This window comes from Rhinatrema bivittatum, chromosome 5 (assembly GCF_901001135.1).
Source record: "Rhinatrema bivittatum chromosome 5, aRhiBiv1.1, whole genome shotgun sequence".
Lineage (NCBI taxonomy): Eukaryota > Metazoa > Chordata > Amphibia > Gymnophiona > Rhinatrematidae > Rhinatrema > Rhinatrema bivittatum.
This window is the reverse complement of record NC_042619.1, coordinates 72,441,370-72,462,012: the sequence shown is the minus strand read 5'-3', so window position 1 is coordinate 72,462,012 and position 20,643 is coordinate 72,441,370. Positions and strand designations below refer to the sequence as shown.

General features: G+C 42.9%; 1 protein-coding gene across 4 annotated transcripts in view; it reads left to right on the top strand.

Moving 5' to 3' along the window:
- CWF19L2 (CWF19 like cell cycle control factor 2) overlaps nt 1–20,643 on the top strand; it is a 664,038-nt gene that overhangs the window by 551,639 nt on the left and 91,756 nt on the right. For 3 of the 4 annotated variants that reach the window (XM_029602444.1, XM_029602447.1, XM_029602448.1), the window contains exon 15: nt 1,420–1,536. The exons of the other annotated variant lie outside the window; for it this stretch is intronic. In XM_029602444.1, coding sequence (XP_029458304.1) covers nt 1,420–1,536 — 117 coding nt within the window. The remainder of the gene's footprint in view (nt 1–1,419; nt 1,537–20,643) is intronic. 4 annotated transcript variants of the gene reach the window in all.

Below are 20,643 nucleotides of genomic sequence, written 5' to 3'. Positions count from 1 at the left end.
ACATGCATAACTGCTGATTTTTAAGTGTGCAACTTTTGAAAATTCAGCTTTAAGTGAGTACCTGAGGCAATGGGAGTTAAAGTGGCTTCCCCAAGGTCATAAGTGGTTTCAGTAGGGGAAGTGGAATTTGATCCCGGGATTTCTTGGTTCTCCATCCATTGCTCTTACCACTAGGCTGCCATTCCTTATTCGCTCAACAGCACTTTTAAAATAGAACCCATTGTGTTAGGTTCCATATTGTGCATTAAAATAAGTCACATAGTAAACTGTATTTATTTAGATAATTTTAAGTGTGGTAGGAACTGAAAAACATACCTCGAATAGAATTGTCATCATTATTCGTATAGGCATACCAGATATATGCAGTGCTGTAAAGAGACATAATAGACAGCCCCTGTTTCTTGGCGCATACTGTCTAATCAATACCGACAGACAAGACAAAACGAAAACAACTAGGAGGCTATGAGTTAAAACAGCGAAGCCTTGTTTGGGAAACGTTAATTGATTACAGCTGTGAAGAATCGTGCCTCTTAGGAGTCTGTATAAGAATAATAGCCAGTGTGGTGGGTGGATATGGGGCAGGTTATGAGAGATTCTAATTGGACTGGACCTGCAGTTAAAAATCTGCATTTTGACCCCACTATCTCTCCTTTCCCTCCAAATTAAGTATTTTTCTAGTTGAAGGTAAGCCAGGAAACAGAACAAGGACAACAAGGGGTCAATTTTCAAACATCCACTGAGTGGGTTAGAGATCCAGCTAAGTTATCTTTAAGAAGATTTCAGATTAAACTAACCAATTAAATTTTCAGCTGAAATTTGTCCTAAACCTAGCTAGTCAAAATTTGACAGGCTAGATTTAGGACTGCTGTTTGTGTGGTTGGAGTTTCCTGCCTAAACTTACATGGTTAGTTGATAATTATAACCAGCTAAGCACACTTTGATGGCTAAAGATAGCTTGCAGTCTTTATGTAGCTGTCTTCAGCCAGCAAACTGTACTTAGCTGGTTTTCTTTGATTAACTGGCTAAAGACAGCCAGCTAAACAAAAATAGCCAGTTAAATATAGATAGCTGGCAAAAGATAACCAGCTAAATAAAGAAAAACTTAGTTCCTTTGATTTAGAGCAGCTTTTAATATGCTCAAACATAGCTGGTCAAACTTAGCTCTAATTGGTCTCAATCATACCTCTGGGCCTGCCCATTTTGTAATATGCTAATTTTATCTGCTTAGTGAATCTAGATGACTAAGGTTTAGCTACTTGGACCTGATCCATTTTTAAAGACTGGTTTAGCTAGTTAAGTTATTACATAGCTAACCTCACTTAGGTTAGCTAAGATCGCTTTGAAAATTGACCCCAGAGTCAACTGCTCAATTGTGATTAAAGCTCCTTTCTTAGTCGAATAAATCTGCTTTCTCTTTAGGTATATTTATGTCTGCCCAATGCTCTTTCCCTTACTGAAGGCCACTGTCTGATAGCTCCCTTGCAGCACCACACAGCTGCTACTTTCTTGGATGAAGACATATGGGAAGAAATCCAGGTATGTACAGTAACTCTAGAAAGAATATAAAAGACTTAAAAAGCTGATATTTTTTTTCACATAGATGCAACATGAAATCAAATCCTTTTCAGTTATAGAGCCTGATTTGTAAGGTTTTTTTCTCACATTTTTTGCTCAGGGGAAAACAATTTCTATGAATCAGGCCGATGATTTTAAGTGACAATATTTGTAGTACAGATGTATTTATCAATAAATGACTGCAATTGACAATCACCAAAGTGAAGCTAATGTCTTTAATCAGCCATGAAAACACATGCCTGCTGTGGGGAATTAACACAGCATACTGCAGTCAAGTAAGCTGTCTTCTACTATACATATTATGCATTGAATATTTGACAATATGCATTTAGTTTGAAATACATTTTGTAAAAAATGTTATGTTGGCATATTCCACTCAGTCATTCTCTTATAAAACCAGATACTCCCTTGTTTTACAAAGTCCAAAGTTTGGTTTTAGGATTATTTAGGGAGACATGTTTGCACTTATACATTTTGGATCCTATGGAAATATGTCAAGCAATATTTTGTACAGTATTGAGCCATTGACTTTGAATAGAGAGGTAGAGCATAACTACATCTTTCTGACTATAAAATTAATTTCACTTTTTTTTCACCAGTAACCATTTGTCAGTAAAACTTGTTTATAGCAGGAATTAAAGCCTAGCTCGCTTAATCCAGTGTTAGGACCATCAATGAAAAGTTCATTAAACTTGTTTGTGAATTGGTTTGTTACTATAAAGTAAGTTGCAAGACCAGAATCAGTTATATATACTGTTGTGAATCAGTTATGTATTTATTTACTTATTTATTAATTAATAAATAAATAAATAAATACTGTTGTGAATCAGTTATTTCTCACAGGACAAGCAGGATGGTAGTCCTCACATATGGGTGACATCACAGGATGGAGCCCAATCACAGAACACTTCTGTCAAAGTTTCCAGAACTTTGACTGGCCCCTACTGGGCATGCCCAGCATGGCATTAACCCTGCAGCCAGCAGGGGTCCCTCTTCAGTCTTCTTTTTTCCACGCAGTTGTAGCCACGTGGTTAAGGAGCTCTGTAGAGATTCCTGACAGGAATTTTCCTCACGGAATTACTAGAATTTAATTTACCCCACAGGGGTCCCTCCTTCAACTTTTTCAAGCCGCGATACTCTGGTAGGTTTTTTACCCGTTGTCCGTCGATTACTGTCAAGTTTGGCCCTCGCGGCCTACTGGCCGTCGACCATATCGCGGCTCATTTTTTGCCATGGCGTCAGGGACTGTAATCGCACCATGTCCATCACAGACCCTCACAAAGTCTGTGTAATGTGTCTCGGATGTGAGCACAATGTCCTAACCAGATCCAAATGTGCCCTAATGACACCAAAAGGTCGCAAGGCTAGAATGGAGAAGATGGAACTTCTCTTCCATGCTCAAACCCCGAGGCCATCTATTGCATTGACGTCGTTAGAACCGACACCGTCATCTTTGAGCCAGCATCAACCTCCGGCCAGTAACCGTCCGGCATCGACGTCTTCTCGGCCTTTAACACCCTCTACTTCCCCTCAGAATCATGGGGATTGTAGGGATAAACATCGCCACCGGCATCGAAAGTCTCGGACCATTGAGGGAGCCAAATCATTGGCCTCGCCATCGTTCGAGCCGCCGTTGAAGAAACCCCGTCCAGAAAAGGCACCGACCTTTTCGGCGACCGGGTCACCGAGGCAACCCTCACCTGACAGAGTATCGGGAACCATGACTCCATCTTTAACGGTGGTCCCTCTGGCTATGCCTCTGCCTCCTTCTTCTGTTCCGGAGCCGCGGCTGTTTGCTCCAGGTCTCCGAGAAGAACTGGACCGGATGGTTCAGGAGGCCATCGACAAGGCGATGCATTGACTCCAGGTTCCTCCGGCACTGACACCAGTACCGATTGCGGAACCGACCACCGACCCGATTCCAACAGCGTTTGCACCGCTGTTCTTGAGGATGGAAGCACTCATAGCTGCTTTTCCACTGATGGATCCCGGGTCACCGATGGCTCCGGTGCCCTCCCCGCTTGCTTTGTCATCGGGAGGAGAAACACCTTTCCGCATCCCTCCATCGGGAGTTCTGCTGATGCCTCAGCCATCGATGCCAACACGTCCGTCGATGCCACCGATGCACCCATCAGTGCCGATACATCCGTCGGCTTCACCGAGCCATCCATCGATGCCCTCGATGCCTGCGCCGGTGCCTTCGATGCCATCATCGGTGTCTCCAGTTATTCCTTCGAGTCCTTCAGAGGCTAGACCAGGACCTTCAGGGATCCTACCACCTCGTCCTCCTCTAGCCCCTAGAGGAGCAGGTGCTGATCCCTACGATACCTGGACTGATGATTCTTCACCAGACACCGATGACTTGCCTTCACCACCTTCACCTACTGAAAGTAGAAAGCGTTTTCCTCCAGAGGACCTTTCCTTTATAAATTTTGTGATGGAGATGTCTGAATTGGTTCCCTTCCAATTACAGATGGAACAGGACGATAGGCATCAAATGATGGAGTTACTACAATTCCTGGATGCTCCCAAGGAAATAACCTCCATCCCTATCCACCAGGTTCTTCTGGATCTCCTCAAAAAGAACTGGGAACATCCTGGCTCTGTTGCTCCAGTCCACAGGAAAGCTAACACCACCTATCTTGTTCAGTCAGCTCCAGGATTTCACAAACCTCAATTGGATCACCAATCTGTGGTTGTAGAATCTGCCCAGAAAAGAGCAAGGAATTCAAAACATCACACTTCCTTTCCCCCAGGCAAGGAACAGAAATTTCTAGATGCCATTGGTTGCTGTGTCTTCCAGGGATCAATGCTTATCTCCAGAATAGCTGCTTATCAGCTCTATATGACCCAATATAATAGAGTCTTATTTAAGCAAATACAAGACTTGACAGACTCCCTGCCTCAGCAATTTCAAGATCAACTCCAAACCCTAGTAAATAAGGGTTTTGAGGCAGGCAAGCATGAGATCAGATCATCTTACGATATCTTTGACGCTGCTACCAGGGTATCTGTAGCTGCTATCTCGGCAAGACGATGGGCCTGGCTCAAGTCTTTCGACCTTTGCCCTGAAGTACAAGACAGATTATCCGACCTGCCTTGTGTAGGAGATAATTTGTTTGGTAAGCAGATTCAACGAACGGTGGCTGAACTCAAGGACCATCATGAGACCCTAAGACAGCTCTCTCTGATGCCTTCTGAGTACTCTTCAAAACAGCCCTTCCAGAAGGACTCTAAGAAGTTATTCTTCCGCCCGAAGAAATCCTATCCGCCACCAACTAGAACCCGTTCTACGAGACCATTTCAAAAAGCCCAGTCTCGTCAAATATGAAAACAGAAACCGCAAGCAGCTCCTCAGCCGGGCCCTGCTTCCGGTTTTTGACTCCTGCATAGAGAGCAGCAGCCAGCTTCCATTACCCTACATACTAGTGGGAGGTCAATTGTGCCATTTCAACAACAGGTGGCACTCAATCACCTCAGACCAGTGGGTCCTGGTGATAATTGCTCAGGGTTATCATCTGAACTTTCTCTCCATTCCACTGGACTCCCCACCTCTACTGATGTGGAGAACATCCGATCACTCCATCCTTCTGCAACAGGAAGTCTCCCTCTTCCTCCAGTCCAAGGCAATAGAACCAGTGCTCTACTCTCAGCACGGCCTAGGGTTCTATTCCTGGTACTTTCTAATCGCCAAACAATCGGGAGGCGTTCGTCCAATTCTGGACCTACGTGCCCTCAACAAGTACCTCCAGCGAGAGAAGTTCAAGATGGTAACCTTGGGTTCTCTTCTTCCTCTTCTGCAAAGAGGAAACTGGCTCTGCTGTCTAGACCTCCAGGACGCATACACTCATATTGCGATAACTCCATCTCATCGCAAATTCCTGAGATTTCTGGTAGGCCTCAAGCACTATCAGTACCGAGTGCTTCCATTCGGCCTCGCGTCTGCACCAGGAGTCTTCACAAAATGCCTCGTCATAGTTGCAGCCTTCCTCAGGACCCAAGGTGTTCACGTCTACCCCTATCTAGATGATTGGTTAATCAGGGCTCTCACTCAGCAAGCTGCTCTGTCATCCCTACATCTTACCTTACACACTCTAATTTCGCTAGGATTTCTCATCAACTACGACAAATCCTACTTAGTCCCATCTCAAACCTTATCATTCATTGGGGCAGGCTTGGACACCTTGCAGGCAAAGGTCTGCCTTGACAGCGAGCTATCACTCTCGTATCTCTTGCACACCGGCTGCAGTCTCAGCACTCCACGACTGCACGCCACTTTCTCATCCTCCTGGGACACATGGCGTCCTCAGTTCAGGTCACCCCAATGGCCCGTCTGGCCATGAGAGTCATGCAGTGGACCCTAAGGTCACAATGGACTTAATCCATTCAGCCCCTGTCGACCATTGTCCATGTAACCGACTCATTCCGTCAGTCTCTCGCCTGGTGGAGAAATCAGGTCAATCTCCTCCAAGGCTTACCCTTCCAGGCTCCAGACCCGCAAATAACTCTCACCACCGATGCTTCCAACCTCGCTTGGGGAGCCCACATGGCCGATCTGCAGACACAAGGATCTTGGTCTTCAGAGGAAGCCAAACATCAAATAAATTTCCTGGAGCTTCGAGCAATCAGATATGCTCTCAGGGCCTTTCAGGATCGCCTCTCCAATCAAGTCATCCTGATCCAGATGGACAACCAGGTGGCCATGTGGTACATCAGCAAGCAGGGAGGCATGGGCTCCTACCTTCAGTGTCAGGAAGCTACACAGATATAGGCGGAGGCCCTCTCCCACTCGATGTACCTCAGGGCCACCTACTTGCCGGGAGTGGACAATGTGTTGGCACACAAGCTGAGTCGCACCTTTCAACTGCACGAGTGGTCTCTCAACCCCTCAGTAGCGAACTTGATCTTCCAACAATGGGGTTATCCTCAAATAGACCTCTTTGTGTCGTCTCAAAATCGCAAAGTAGACAATTTCTGCTCTCTCACTCGCAGTCAATACCATCAACCAAGAGACACGTTCTCCCTATCATGGGCAACCGGTCTCCTATATGCATTCCCTCCACTTCCACTTCTCTCGAAGACTCTCGTGAAGTTACGTTGGGACAAGGGAACCATGATCCTGATAGCACCTCACTGGCCGTGCCAAGTGTGGTTTCCAGCTTGGTTCCACTCTGGTTAAGGTGGAGCCCATCCTTTCGGAAAAGGCTCCCCCTTCCCCAAAAGTTTCCCCAGTTCCTTACAAAATGGAATCCTTCTTCCCTGCACCATCGTCTCATCAACACATTGAAACTCTGGAGTTCTGCCTGCCTCTGGGGACCTGCACATGTAACAGGAAGCATTTCAGAGAATGCCACCCTGGAGGTTCTGGATTTCAGCTTTCTACCTAAAATCCTAAATTTGGCTTCCAGAACCTCTCTCCCACATTTTCCTATGTTGTTGGTGCCCACATGTACCACGACAGCTGGCTCCTCCCCAGCACTGTCTATAATCCTATCTAGGTGATGCGTGAGGTCTGCCACCTTCGCACCAGGCAGGCAAGATACCAGGCGGTCCTCACGTCCACCAGCCACCCTGCTATCTACATTTCTAATAATTGAATCACCAACTATGATGGCCGGCCTAACCCTTCCCTCATGGGCAGTAGCCCTGGAAGACTTGTCCTCAGTGCGAGAGGACATTATATCACCTGGAGAACAGGTCCTTGCTACAGATCACTTAGACGTTCTCTCTCCTGGATTTCTACAATTTATTTCTCTGTTCCTTAATTTTAAAATGCTGCATACTAAAAGAAAGGCAAAGCTAAGAGAAATCTCTACATCTTCTCCCATACCTGACCCTGGTCAGCAATGGATTGAGAAGTTCTTCGCGTCGCCACTGCAGCCGACATCGGTGAGTAGAGCCGCTTTGGAGCTCGGTGGAGATGGATGCCGGCTCCTTTGGTCGAAGAAATATCTTTGAGTCCTGGTGCACCAGTGGTTCCCCCATTACCATCTGCAATTTTTGAAAATCTTCCGACGGATCTCTCAGCGTCCTGGATAAGGGACCCAAATGAAGAAAAGATTATTATTGCCCCGAGAAGAGATGCCATTTTGACGCCGTCTTTGGAGAGTGCTCATGCTCGAGACTTCACAGGCTCTCCGGGATCCCTGCAGAACTTTGAGGCTGGGCAGGTCAGCAGGGACCCCAACGAAGGTGGAGGAACTGATAACTTTGGACTCTATTTGGAATGCGTTGACATCATTGGAGAAAATTATTACCTTTCTAACATGAAGGATACTAATGCTAAATCTAAATCAATGGAATCTCAAATCACATCTTTAGAGTCCAAAGTGATAGTATTGGATACAAAAATGTATTCAGTTGAAACAATTCAAAGTAATTTGATCAAGTCAGATATTGGTCACACCAAAAAGTTAGAAAATATTGAAAATATGTTGCGAGTTTTCAATTTGAGGGTTTTAAATTTTCCTTATCTGAAAGCAATTTCACCTCAGGAGATGTTTAATAATTACCTCATACAAATCCTCAAATTTCCTAGAGAAGCACTTCCTGCGATTACGAAGATATATTACATCTTATCATCTGTACAACCAATTTCGGATAATCAAGGTGACTCTTTAAATGTTTCAAATATATTAGAACTCTCACTGGAAACTGAAATATCCTCTAGAGCAACATTAACAGTATCTTTTGCATTTCCATCTGAAAGAAATTCTGTTCTAAAATTTTTCTTTCGGAATCAGGCTTTGCCATTTTATGGACAGAAAATCTGGTTTTATCCGGACCTAACTAGAACTACTGGAGCAACATAAAAAAATGTTATTAATGAGATCTGAAACTGTTGCATTAGGAGCTAAATTTTGTCTTCAGTATCCATGTAAATGCCTACTTAATTATCAAAATTCTAACTATGTGTTTCTTGAGCCTTCTCAGTTACATGTATTTTTGGACTCAAACTCCTAAAGATACCTTCAATGGGACACTCGGCAATCCTTTGTAATGCAGTGGATATCTAGAAACCATTTCTTATAGTAGTTTCTTTATTGAAATCGTTTAATAGTATCCTTGGTTTCCCACTGTTTTTCTTATTACATTTAGAAACTATAATTATTACTTATGATTATATGTTTAATTACACTGTGTGGTTATTTTGTGTAGTATCGCATTTTCTAAACAAGTTGAACTTGTGATTTCTAAAATGCATTAAAAATAAAAAAAGGATGAAAACATTTTCTTTGTGTCAGCATTTATAGCAGAAAAATAAAATAAAAGTATTCTTCAGCATGGATCGAGGAATAAAAACAAAATATAAAACTTGGTAGTCTAGCATGAAGCAATATACAAACTGTCAACATGCTGTGTATTGAACATAAGAACATGCCATACTGGGTCAGACCAAGGGTCCATCAAGCCCAGCATCCTGTTTTCAACAGTGGCCAATCCAGGTCATAAGATCCTGGCAGGTACCCAAAAACAGTCTATCCCATGCTTCTGATGCTAGTAATAGCAGTGGCTATTTTCTAAGTCAACTTAATAAATAGTAGGTAATGTACTTCTCCAAGAACTTATCCAAACCATTTTTTAAATCCAGCTACACTAACTGCGCTAACCACATCCCCTGGCAACAGATTCCAGAGTTTAATTGTGCGTTAAGTGAAAAAGAACTTTCTCCGATTTAAATGTGCTACATGCTAACTTCAAGGAGTGCCCCCTAGTCCTTCTGTTATCCGAAAGAGTAAAATAACCAATTCACTTTTACCCGTTCTAGACCTCTCATGATTTTAAGCACCTCTATCATATCCCCCCTCTTTAGTCTTTCCTCATAGGGGAGCTATTCCATCCACTTTATCATTTTGGTCGGCCTTCTCTATACCTTCTCCATCGCAACTATATCTTTTTTTGAGATGCGGTGACCAGAATTATGCACAGTATTTAAGGTTCAGTCTCACCATGGAGCGATACAGAGGCATTATGACATTTTCCATTTTATTCACCATTCCCCTTTCTAATAATTCCCAACATTCTGTTTGCTTTTGTGACTGCCGCAGCACACTGGTTAGGAAGAAAACAAAAAAACCCCAAAAAAACATAGAAATATGGAGTAAATTTGATTATTTATTTATTTATTTATTTTTAGTTTTTAATAAACCGACGTTCCTGTATAAAATACATATCACACCGGTGTACAGTGAAATAAAACTGTCGCCACGTGGGCGGCTTACATTATAACAAATAACATTATAAATAACATTATAAATACATTTTACATTCTAACAGATAACATAATAAATAACTAAATAAATAACATTGTAAACAATTAACTGATAGACATGAAGGAGTAAGATGGAGCTTAAAGGAGCATAAATGAACTGGGGGAGATTAGAGGAGATTACAGTAAACAATCGAGGTTGATTAAGATTCAATGATGAGCTCTTCAAGAACTTATGGACGACAGGTGGGTCTGGTCATAGGCTAAACTGATAAAGTATTAGCTCTTCCTGCTCTTAGTTCTCCGGGAAAGCTTGTGTGAAGAACCAAGTCTTTAGTTTCTTTTTGATTGTATTATGGCAGGGTTCAAGGCGAAGGTCTGGAGGGAGTGAATTCCAGAGTGTGGGGCCCGCTGTGGATATTGCGCGTTTCCTCAGTGAGGTTTTTGCCGGCTGGGTGATTAGCAGGTTCTTGTATGCGCTTCTGGTTGGTTTCTTGGAAGTGTGTAGCTGGAGTTGGTAAGTTAAGTTGAGAGGCGCGATGTTGTGTAGGGCTTTGTGTATCATCATAATGGTTTTAAAGTGAATCCTGTATTTAATCGGTAGCCAATGGAGCTGCTGAAGGATGGGGGTGATATGTTCCCTTTTTTTGGTGTTTGAGAGAATTCTGGCCGTGGCATTCATTACCATCTGGAGTGGTTTGGTGGTGCAGGCGGGAAGGCCCAGAAGGAGAGAATTGCAGTAGTCCAGTTTTGGGAGTATGATGGCCTGTAGGACCAGGCGGAAGTCTCTGTAGTTTAGTAGTGGTTTTAGTTTCTTTAGTGTTTGCAATTTAAAGAAGCATTCTTTCGTGGTGTTATTTACGAACTTGTTGAGGCTGAATCTGTTGTCCAGCAGTACACCCAGGTCTCTTACTTGTGGCAGGGAAGAAGTGACCGGACCTTGGCTAGCCGTTGGAGCGATGGGTGGAGAGTGATTTTCAGGAGCTATGAGTAGGATTTCTGTTTTGTTCGTGTTTAGTACCAGGTTGAGGCTGGCGAGTAGGTTATTGATTGCTGCGAGGCATTTATTCCAATATGCCATAGTTTTGTGTAGAGATTCAGCTATAGGAATGAGTATTTGAATGTCATCCGCATAAAGGAAATGTGTTAGCTTGAGGTTGGTAAGTAGGTGACAGAGTGGGAGAAGATAGAATGTGAAAATATAGCTGAGTTATATTGTATAACATCTAAAAATAATTTATTACTGTGATGAGTGGAAGGATGAATGAGAAAGGAATATGGTTACATATGGAGTGGAATGAGAAAAGTAAAAACAAAAAGTTTGAGCCAGTAATTTTTGAAATTGCTGTAGTTTAATAAGATCTTAAAGTTTGTTTATTTGTTTTCTGTTGAAAATTGTTTGAGTATTGCACTGATTCTGACTCAGATTAGATTAGAGCAAGTCGTGCTGGGAAAGCGCGCGAACGGAAGCGGGCTAGGGGGAAGGGAATAGCGATAAGGGCGGGAAAGCAGGCAGAGAGAGGAGGGGAGGGGGAGCAAAGAGCAGAGAAAATTCAAATAGGGAGAAGCGATTGGCTTGAGGGTGTGACATCAGCGGGGTGTTTGGCAGTTGTGAGAGAGAGACAGGAGGCAGGCTGGTGAAAAATAAACAAAAAAGTAAGTGAAATGCATGTAATTTGTGTTATGCTGCAAATGCACACCTTCTTCCAATGTGTTTTCTGTCATGCCTTCCTTTTTGTAGCTCTGCTTTTGGCTATTTTGGCCAGATTTTGTAAATCTTATTTGATCAGGTTGAGTTCTGGATACTTCCTAGTACACTGCGGGTATTTGAGTGTCTGATGATATGACAGTGCAATAGCGTTTGTATTGCTTCGATACACTTGGAGACATATTTTGTTTCAGAACAGTTGGAGGCCAGTTTGTGTTTCAGAAGAAGCAGAAGCACTCTTTTTTTTGTCAATCTTAACAGCATAGAGTAATCTTGTCTAAAATTACAATATTCCTCAGTTTGTAGACAATTTTCTTTCTCAGCAAGCAGTTACTGTCATCTAATTTCAAGAACCATCATAGGCTCCTGCCAAAACCTTCCTTTGGTGCAGGGACTATTGGTCCTGCTTTACATTTCCCATGCAAAATCAGTTAGTGTCTCCAGCATTCTTGTCTTCTGCCTGCTATGCAAATATGCCACCTCCAGTGCTCTGCACAATGCCAGCATCACCTGCAGTGCATCATGGGAGCTGGATGCTCTTGGAAATCATATTTTTCTCTCTTGAGTCCCGATTTTATCTCTCTTTAAAATTACACAGAAAAATACATGCACATATATTGGACTCACGGTAGTAGACACAAAAAGGGGGTTATGCTAATTCAACTATTTTATATATCTATTTAAAGTTAGAAATAGAGGGCAAATGAAGCATCCCAAGATTAACCAAATGCCTGGCAGACCTAAAATGCAAGGTAAAGATTTTTTTATGTAGTGGTTAGTGAACTTTCTAATTAGTGCCACTATAACTTAGATATGAGAGCATAATTATATGCCCCTTGTATTTATTGTAACTCCTGTTACCTTCTACTTTTCTCATATAATATAAAGAGATTTTTTTTTTAACTTTAGTTATTAATGTCTTGGGTAGTTCAGAAGTGGACACCATCTATAACTTTTGTGCTCAAGGATTCATAAATATTTGGTTCTTCCATTAATTCATCTTATTAAAACATCGGTACAAATTACCTCTTTAGCAGATCTCCTTTTCCAGTACTTTTTCTCACTACACTATCCTTTTCATTCTAAAATAGCCAGCCTGTATTGTATTTATAGAAAGATTATTAGTGATACTTTGTATGTGTTCAAGGATTTGCTAGACATGAGCTAAATTGTATTTGACAATGCTGCTGGAGTCCCTCAAACTTATGTCTTTAAGGAGGCAGGTCATATTACAGAGAGAGATGGGGATGTGTGTGGAAAAAAAGTTGGTTTTGTTTGGCTCAGTGATTCATTTTGTTTGGTTCAAGGCAAAAAAAACCGTTTTTCTTTGTGTCATTGGGTCATTTGTTCTTGTTTATTAAGATGAATAGAGAAGCAATACGCTCATCTGTGCGGAAGCTCAGACAAAAAAGACTGAGGTGTTTATGAGGCTGCATTTTCATGGGAACTCCTGCATGTACTCAGTAGTAGTAAAACCTTACTGCTAAATTTTAAATCCCCTGCGCACGGGGAAAACAGGGGTTACGCGCGTGGCCGGGCCTTGCACATGCCGCGCGCATCTTCAAAGGGGCTCAGCCACTCGCGTAACTCTTGTTACGCGCAGAAATGCTGGGCCCAAGAAAAGGGGAGGCCCGGGGGGCAGGGAGAGGTGGAGCTGGAGGCAGCAGGTAGCTGCCTTTTGCTGCTATGCTGGGGGATTGCGTGCCGGCAGCTGCTAGCGCAGGCAATTTACACCAGCTTAGGAGCTGGCGTGAGTTCTGAAATAAAGAAAATAAAAAAAGATAGGCCCTGAAAAGGGGTCAGGGAAGAGGGTAGGTAGGGGGGTAGGAAAGTTCCCTCCCAATCCGCTCCTTAATTGGAGCAGACTGGGAGGGAATTGGGGGAGGCCCGATCTCATCGCTGTGCATAAACTTGCCAAATCTACCCTGCTGTGCGTGCCAGCCCGGAGTTTATAGCATGCGCGCACATGGAAGCACACGCATATGTTTGTAAAATCTACCCTTTACTGAACTAGAAAGATGGGTCCATTCTGTGCTTTTGGATGACATCACACACATGGCATGGTTAATTCATCCTGCTGTCGACAGAGACTCCTGTTTAAGCAAATTCGTTTTTTCTATCCAAGTTTAGTGAACATTGCAGGCAAATAGCAGAGGAAAGAGCATGCTAAGACACCGAGAGTGGGGCAAAGTTCACTAAAAGTGACATGGACAATCCGAGACAACATGAGAGACATAAGACTGCAAGCTCAGTGGCATCAGCACCCCAAAGCATAGAGGAGTTTGACAAGAAGAGAGGCATCAAAACACAAAGAAGAAGAAAAGAACACCAATAACAGTAGCATTAAAACTCTATGGCACTAAAAGAGGGGCAAAACAGCAGCATGTACACATCAAGGCACCAAGAGAGGGGCAAAGCAGTGCCAACTTCAGCAGGAGTTTACCAAGACATCATGAAAGGGGAAGGAGCAGGATGGGTTGTATTGATAGCAGAACAATGCAGGAATGTGTTAAAGCAGGAAAGAAAAAGGGTGGAAGGAAAAGGAAATAATTTTGTGTTTGGGGCCAAAATGCCCCAGTGTAAACAAAAGAGAGGCAGGGTGGGTGGAGCATGCTGAGAGTAACAATGGCAGAACAACATGCAATGAGAGACAAAATGGGAGGAGGTTTTTATTTTATTTTTTTTAATATTTTTAATTTTGTGACTAAAGGACCGCCATATAACAAAAAAAGAGGCAGAGTGGGAGGTGCAAGCAGAGCAAAATAGTGGTATAATAGTACAGCAAAGCACTGAACCACGAAAGAAGCAGGGCACGAGGAACTGACTGGGCAGCAGTATCATGAAACTGGCAACAATACAGTAAGGTGCTGATGGCAAAAACTGGAGGTGTTGGTTCACTGTAACTGTGCATTCGGTCCTCCTGCCACTCTCATAGTCATTCAGGGAAGCCAAGCCAAGGAAAAGCCAACTTTTCAATCAACTGTGGTGCAAGATGTGAATGATGTAGATTATGATGTTCCCTACCATTGAAAATACCCATTCACTAGGTATGCTGGTGGTGGACAGGAAAAGAAATGCTGGGTCACCTTAGCCATATCTTGCCAGACTATAGCCTTGTGTGCCCAATATGCTAATGGATTTGTGACTATGACCTCGATGGGCTCTGTCAGATAACGTGTAATTGAAATTTGTGCTGGGATCTTCTGTGCCCGGAAGGGAGATATTGCCAACCACTAGTAGCTATGGCCTGTGTCAGGAGAGACCATTCTGCGCTGGCCACAAATGAATGGCAGATAAATGCGGGGGAGGAAGTGATAACTGTCAGGGTGCTGTGTGAGGTATTCACTCATTCTTGCACTGCATCCCCACTGCCTTTCTGCCTCTGGCTTTCCCATTTTCACACCCTAGCCACCAGTAGTCCCTTCCAGTAAATTAGTTGGGAGGGCAATATTTCCTTTCACCCATGGGTCACACAGCATGGCTAGCATGTAAGTAACAAGCTGGTAAGGGGTTTGAGCCTGTCTTGCTCTTGCTGCTGCAAGGAGTCCACAAACAGCAATACTTCTGATGCCAGTTCCTGTTTTTGCCAGAAAAACTCTGACTTCTCCAGGATATTGATTATGAGGATGACCTTGCACAGGTAGCTCTTGGGGAACCAAGATTCTCCATGGCATCACTGAAGGGCTTCAGGACTCATAACATCTGTGTCTTGATTAGCCAATCATGATGCCCCAGGAGGCGATCCATACCTATCTCAGTTTCCAGAGATGAGTCATGAAGGACTATCTGATGCTCTGCTAACCTCTGCAGCATCAGATAGGTGAAATTCTACCTGGTGTCTGCATCCTTCGGAGGTACCCCTACTGTTCTGTGTTTCTCATGGATGTGCTGCTCTCTCTTCATGCTCCAGTGAACAGACCCTGCTATTTTCCTGCCTCTATTCGTTTCTTCAGGACTAAGCTGTTGCATTCCTCTTTGGCCCCCGCTGCATCCTTTACTGCCAGGTGCAGCAAGCATGCAATGCAATAGATAACTTCATAGCCCACATCATCCACTGTCATCTATAACAACCCATCCTCCCCCCCAGGAACAACAGTCCTGTCTCTTCGGTTTAATTGGCAGCCTTCTTTCATATTCCTTATTGCTGCAAAGGTATTGACCAAGGTGTGACTCTTATGCATCACCTGGGTGTTCTACAAAGCCCACGTGTACCTGGCTGGTTTGCCTCCACTGGAGGTGTGCCTGTCCCTGCCTTGGCCAGTTTAAACCAATTTGCTGTAAGGGAGAAGTAGGTATTCTGATTGTCCCATTGGTTTCCCTAAGAAAATGAGAAGTACATAGCCATGTGTGTGCCATAGGTCAAAACCAGGACTGGATCAGTCAGTTGGCAACCCTAGCTACCACAGATAACTGCTGACGCAATTTTACATAGATGACTAATGGCACTGACTGGGGTTTTTTAGTGTTACAATATACCCAGTAGTTTGTGTTACACTCACAGAGCAGTTACTTTTATTGTTGAAACAAAACACAGACTGGTTTACTGTGTGCTCTGTGCTTGCAGTGTGTGACACAGAGAGAGAGTGAGAGAAAGAGAAGACAGCCTAAATTGCTGTACTTCCAGTCAAATTAAAAAAAACAAAACAAAAAACCATATACAGAACTCTTCTCCTATTTGCTGGAGAAAGTAAAACACTGTATTTTTCCACAGCCCTCTTACTCCTGTTTATACTATAGCCCTAACAGTCAGAAAGATCACTGTCTTTTATCACACACTGACAAAAAGCAACAGCAGCCTAAGCATATCTTCCTCTCTCTCCTGTCTATATGTTTTAGAAACATTTTCTTATATTCTGCAAAAAACAGAGCTATCGAAGTTAGCACCATTCTCACTGAGCTCCAAAAGAGAAATGATTCAAAATGGTGACCAAGTTCTTTTCAGTTTCAAGTTAAAAAAACAAAAAAGTCATTGTCAATCCATGCAGCTACCAGCAGGGATAAGCTGGTTGAAAAAGTGCTTGACATTGATTGGTGGTCCTCCTTCCATGACCATTCCCATCCTGGCTCTGTCCTGTCTGACTTGCCTTCAGTAATAAAAAAAAAAAAACCAACAAAAAAACCCCAAATTAAACCTATTGTTTTGATTGCCTCATAGACTTTAATGGATCTGAAAATGAATGCAAATAAAACTTTTCATTGTTTTTTGAACTCCCATCCATTTGTTTTATTGATACGAAACAAAGCATAAAGATCTCTTTCAGATCAGATTACTCTTTTGTTCCAAATGAATGCACATTCCTAGAGAGTGATGTTTTCAGTCTGCCCTGTTATCGTGGTGTATGTTTGGATGGCTCCCATCTTGAGGATGGAAGGGAGCCATCTCTGCTTTCATATTCTAAATCTTTAAGTGGCGATCAACACTGCTGCATGCATATCACGATATTTGCATAAAAAGAGGCAAAGGATGAGTAGATGAACAATCAAGAAAAGTTAACAAACATGCAAAGTGGAAAATGGAGGAATAGGTAAAATGGAGGCTAGGAAATGTGAAGAGTAAATAAGGAAGGAAAAGAAAGAACAGAAGGTGGCAAAAGATGGTGGGGTGAAGGCAAGAGTGGGAAGATGGAGAGTTAGAGATAAGAGTAAAATCAGCAGATAAGAGACAAGTGTTTGAATAAGAAAAAGAATGATTGAAGGATTTCAGTGAAAAGACAAAGAGGAACATAAGAATTTCTATGCTGGGTCAGACCAGGGTCCATTGAGCCCAGCATCCTGTCTCCGACAATGGCCAGTTTAAGTCACAAGTACCTTGCAGTTCCCATAAAGTAAATCTAATTCCTGTTTCTCACTCCCTGGGTTAACAATTGTTTTCTTTAATCTACCTGGCTAATATTGTGTTATGGACTTTTCCCCAGGAACTTGTCCAAATTTCTGTTAAACCCTGCTGTGCTAATAGCCTTGATCATGTCCTCTGACAACAGATTCCACAGCTTGATAATGCACTGTGTGAAAAAGTAGTTTCTATGATTTGTTTTTAATCTGTTGGTTTTTAGTTTCATGAAATGTTTACTTGTTTTAGAATTATTTGAAAAGGTAAATAACCACCCTTTCTTTACCATTCCACCTCACTCATGATTTTACAAAATTGTATCATGTTCCCTCTCAGCCATGTCTTTTCCAAGCTAAAGAACCCTAGCCTGTGTAGCCTCTCATCATAGCACAGATATTCCATTCTCTTTATCCTTTCCATATCTGTTATTTTCATATCTTGCTCTTCAAGTTGTCATGTTTTCCTGAACAGTTTTCACCAGTTGAGCCAACTTTTCTGCAATTACTCCCAGGCGCGATTCTAGCTTTTTGGATATTTTCTTAGCTAGTCTATCCATGAGGCTGGGAATATGTCATGTTCTCATCAGATTCAAAAACCTCAGCTAGTGCCTCATCTTCCGAGGCTGAGTTCTCCACAAGCATCTCTTTTCCCATGCAGGCCTTCTTTAAGCTTTACTCGCTTGATCAGCCCACATAGGTGTTATAGACCGCTTCCCTATGTCTTTACCTGGAATTTGTCAATTATAGCAGATCGAGGAGACAGAAAAAATAAGCGAAATAGTAAATGCTCAGTGGGAGCTACGTCAGGCCATTGCTACCTATTTAGATTGTGACCCCTCTGGGGACAGGGATATACCTACAGTACCCAAATGTAATCATCTTTGAAGTGTCTGAAAGGCAGAATATAAATCTAAATAAATACCTTAATCAGAGATTAACTGGAAGTCATACTAAAGCCATAAATGTCAACATCTGATTTTTTTGTATGGTTTTACAATCTTTGATCTTATCAGTGGTTAGATTTCTATAATAATGTTTATATTGGAATCCCCTAATGCTACCATTCAGGCCTTGAAGCTTGTGCAAAACACGGTTGCCCGCATACTTACAGAGGCTCAGCTTCATAATCTTACCACACCAGTTTTGAAATCCCTACATTGGCTTCCTGTCTCACGGTGGGTAAAGTTTAAGGTTGCCACTATTAGCTGTAAGACTTTAAATGATCAAGCACCTTTGTTCAGTTGTTCAGCATTGAACTATTATTGATCTACTTGTACACTTAGTTTGAGAAGTCTGGATCTACTGGATGTTCCGTCGCCAAAACTTATTCATCTAGTTGAAGCTCGTGAAAGAGCTTTCTCGGTGGCTGGCCCTAGTTTATGGAACATACTACTAGTACAATTATATTCCATCTTATGTTTCAGACTTTTAAGAAGCATCTAAAATCATACTTTTTTGCACAGGAATTTGGGTCTTCATTTTTGTCAATTATAAATGGTGAGAGAAAGTGCTATAACCAGGGCCCCCGGTCTCCTGAAATGGTTCAGCCGTGGTTAAGGATTGCAAAATTGGGCTTCTGCCATGAAATTGGCCAATACTGGCCAAATGCCATAGGAGACCAAGGATCCTTTCAAAATAAAAACATTGATGGCAGTGGACTGTTTATATCCCCTCTCTCCTGCCCGCGTCAGAAGAGTAACATTGGTGGCAGTGATTGGCACAATCTACCTCGTGATCCTTGGTTCGGTCCTTCTTGGTCCTACCTGTATCCCCTCTCTCACCAGCTCCTATGACTGTGAACAGGAGGAGAGCAGCCTTGCAGCTTCTCCTGCATGTCCTCCCTCCTCTTCTGCCAACGTCTGAATGACTACTTTGAACCTACTTTCCCCCTAACTAAAATTTATTCTTCATTTCCTTCCTCTGCAGTCCATTCCCCTCCTTCCTCCCCAGTCTCTAAGATCCCTTTTTCTCTAATAAAGAACTAATTAACTGGACATCGAAATGTCAGAAAACAACTTTATTTGTATAAAGCAAAAAAATAAATAAATAAATACATTATTTAGGCCTAGATGAACTAAGTTACAATGTTTTTGTGTAAGAGGGGGATCCACTATCACAGGGGTCACCCCTCTCCCCAACAATCATTGCAGTGGTATAGCTGCATTGTTTTGTCTCATGCCAAAACACGAGGCAAAACAATGCAGCATCTGCCCTTTAAGTGCAATGGTGTCCCCAACCTTACAGGACCACCATCACCTTAAAGGGCCATGCCAAGAAAAAAAAAAAGTTAAAAAAATAAAAAAGTGTGTGTGTGTGTGGGGGGGACCCTCAAAACTGACTCCCTGCTCAACATGCCAAGTATTAAAAATAGAATTGAGCTGCTGGCATGACAACAGCCCCTCCCAATCATGTCAAATATCAATGAATTGTCTCCCCCTCACCCCCATTTCAATACAAATATGTCCCTCCAGTGATGATAAAAGATTTGTTGGGGTATAGGGTCCACCCTAAAACCTCCCCATCAGTCCCCCAAGTCTTTGAAAATATTGTTGGATTTTAGTATAGACCATCCTCCACCCAGACCTCTGCCTTCCACTCCCCCTAACCTCAGTATTGCTGATGGGCTCCAGCATTGGGGCTTGGGGCACCCCTTAGCCACAGGTCTGGTTGGCTCCATTTTCCAAAATGGCACCGACCTAACCTTGCCCCAGAACACTGGACCACAGCTATGTGGCCAAGGTCCAGAGCCAGGACCTTGCCCTGTCATGTGACTGGGGCAAGGTCAGGTCGTTGCCAATTTGGAAAATGGCACCAAATGGGCATGCGGCTAGGGAGTGTCCCATGCCCCAACACTGGGGCCTATTAGCAATTTTGAGGTTAGTGGATGTAGGAGGGGGGGTGTCTACACTAGAGATGTTTTTAAAACCTTGGGTGATCACAGTGAGAGGTTTTGGGGGAACCCTATACCTCAGTGAATCTTTTATCATCATTGGAGGGGGTTGGAAGGGAGGATGGAACCTGGAGGGACATACTTGCATTGAAAATTGGGGGTGCAGGGAGGCAATTTATTGATTTTTGACAGGGTTGGATGGGCCAACATCACACGAGCAATTCAGTTCAATTTTTAATACTTGGCATGTTGGCAAGGGGTTAGCTATGACCCTCGTACACTTTTTTCCTTTTGGAGCTGCAGGAGGTGGTGTTAACGCAGCTGAAAACTTTCTATACATTCCAGTGGGAACACTGAGAGGAGAGGATCACCTTGCTGGTGGCTGAAAGGAATCAGTAAGTTTTTACTTGGGACATTGTCTTTTTTAAAAGT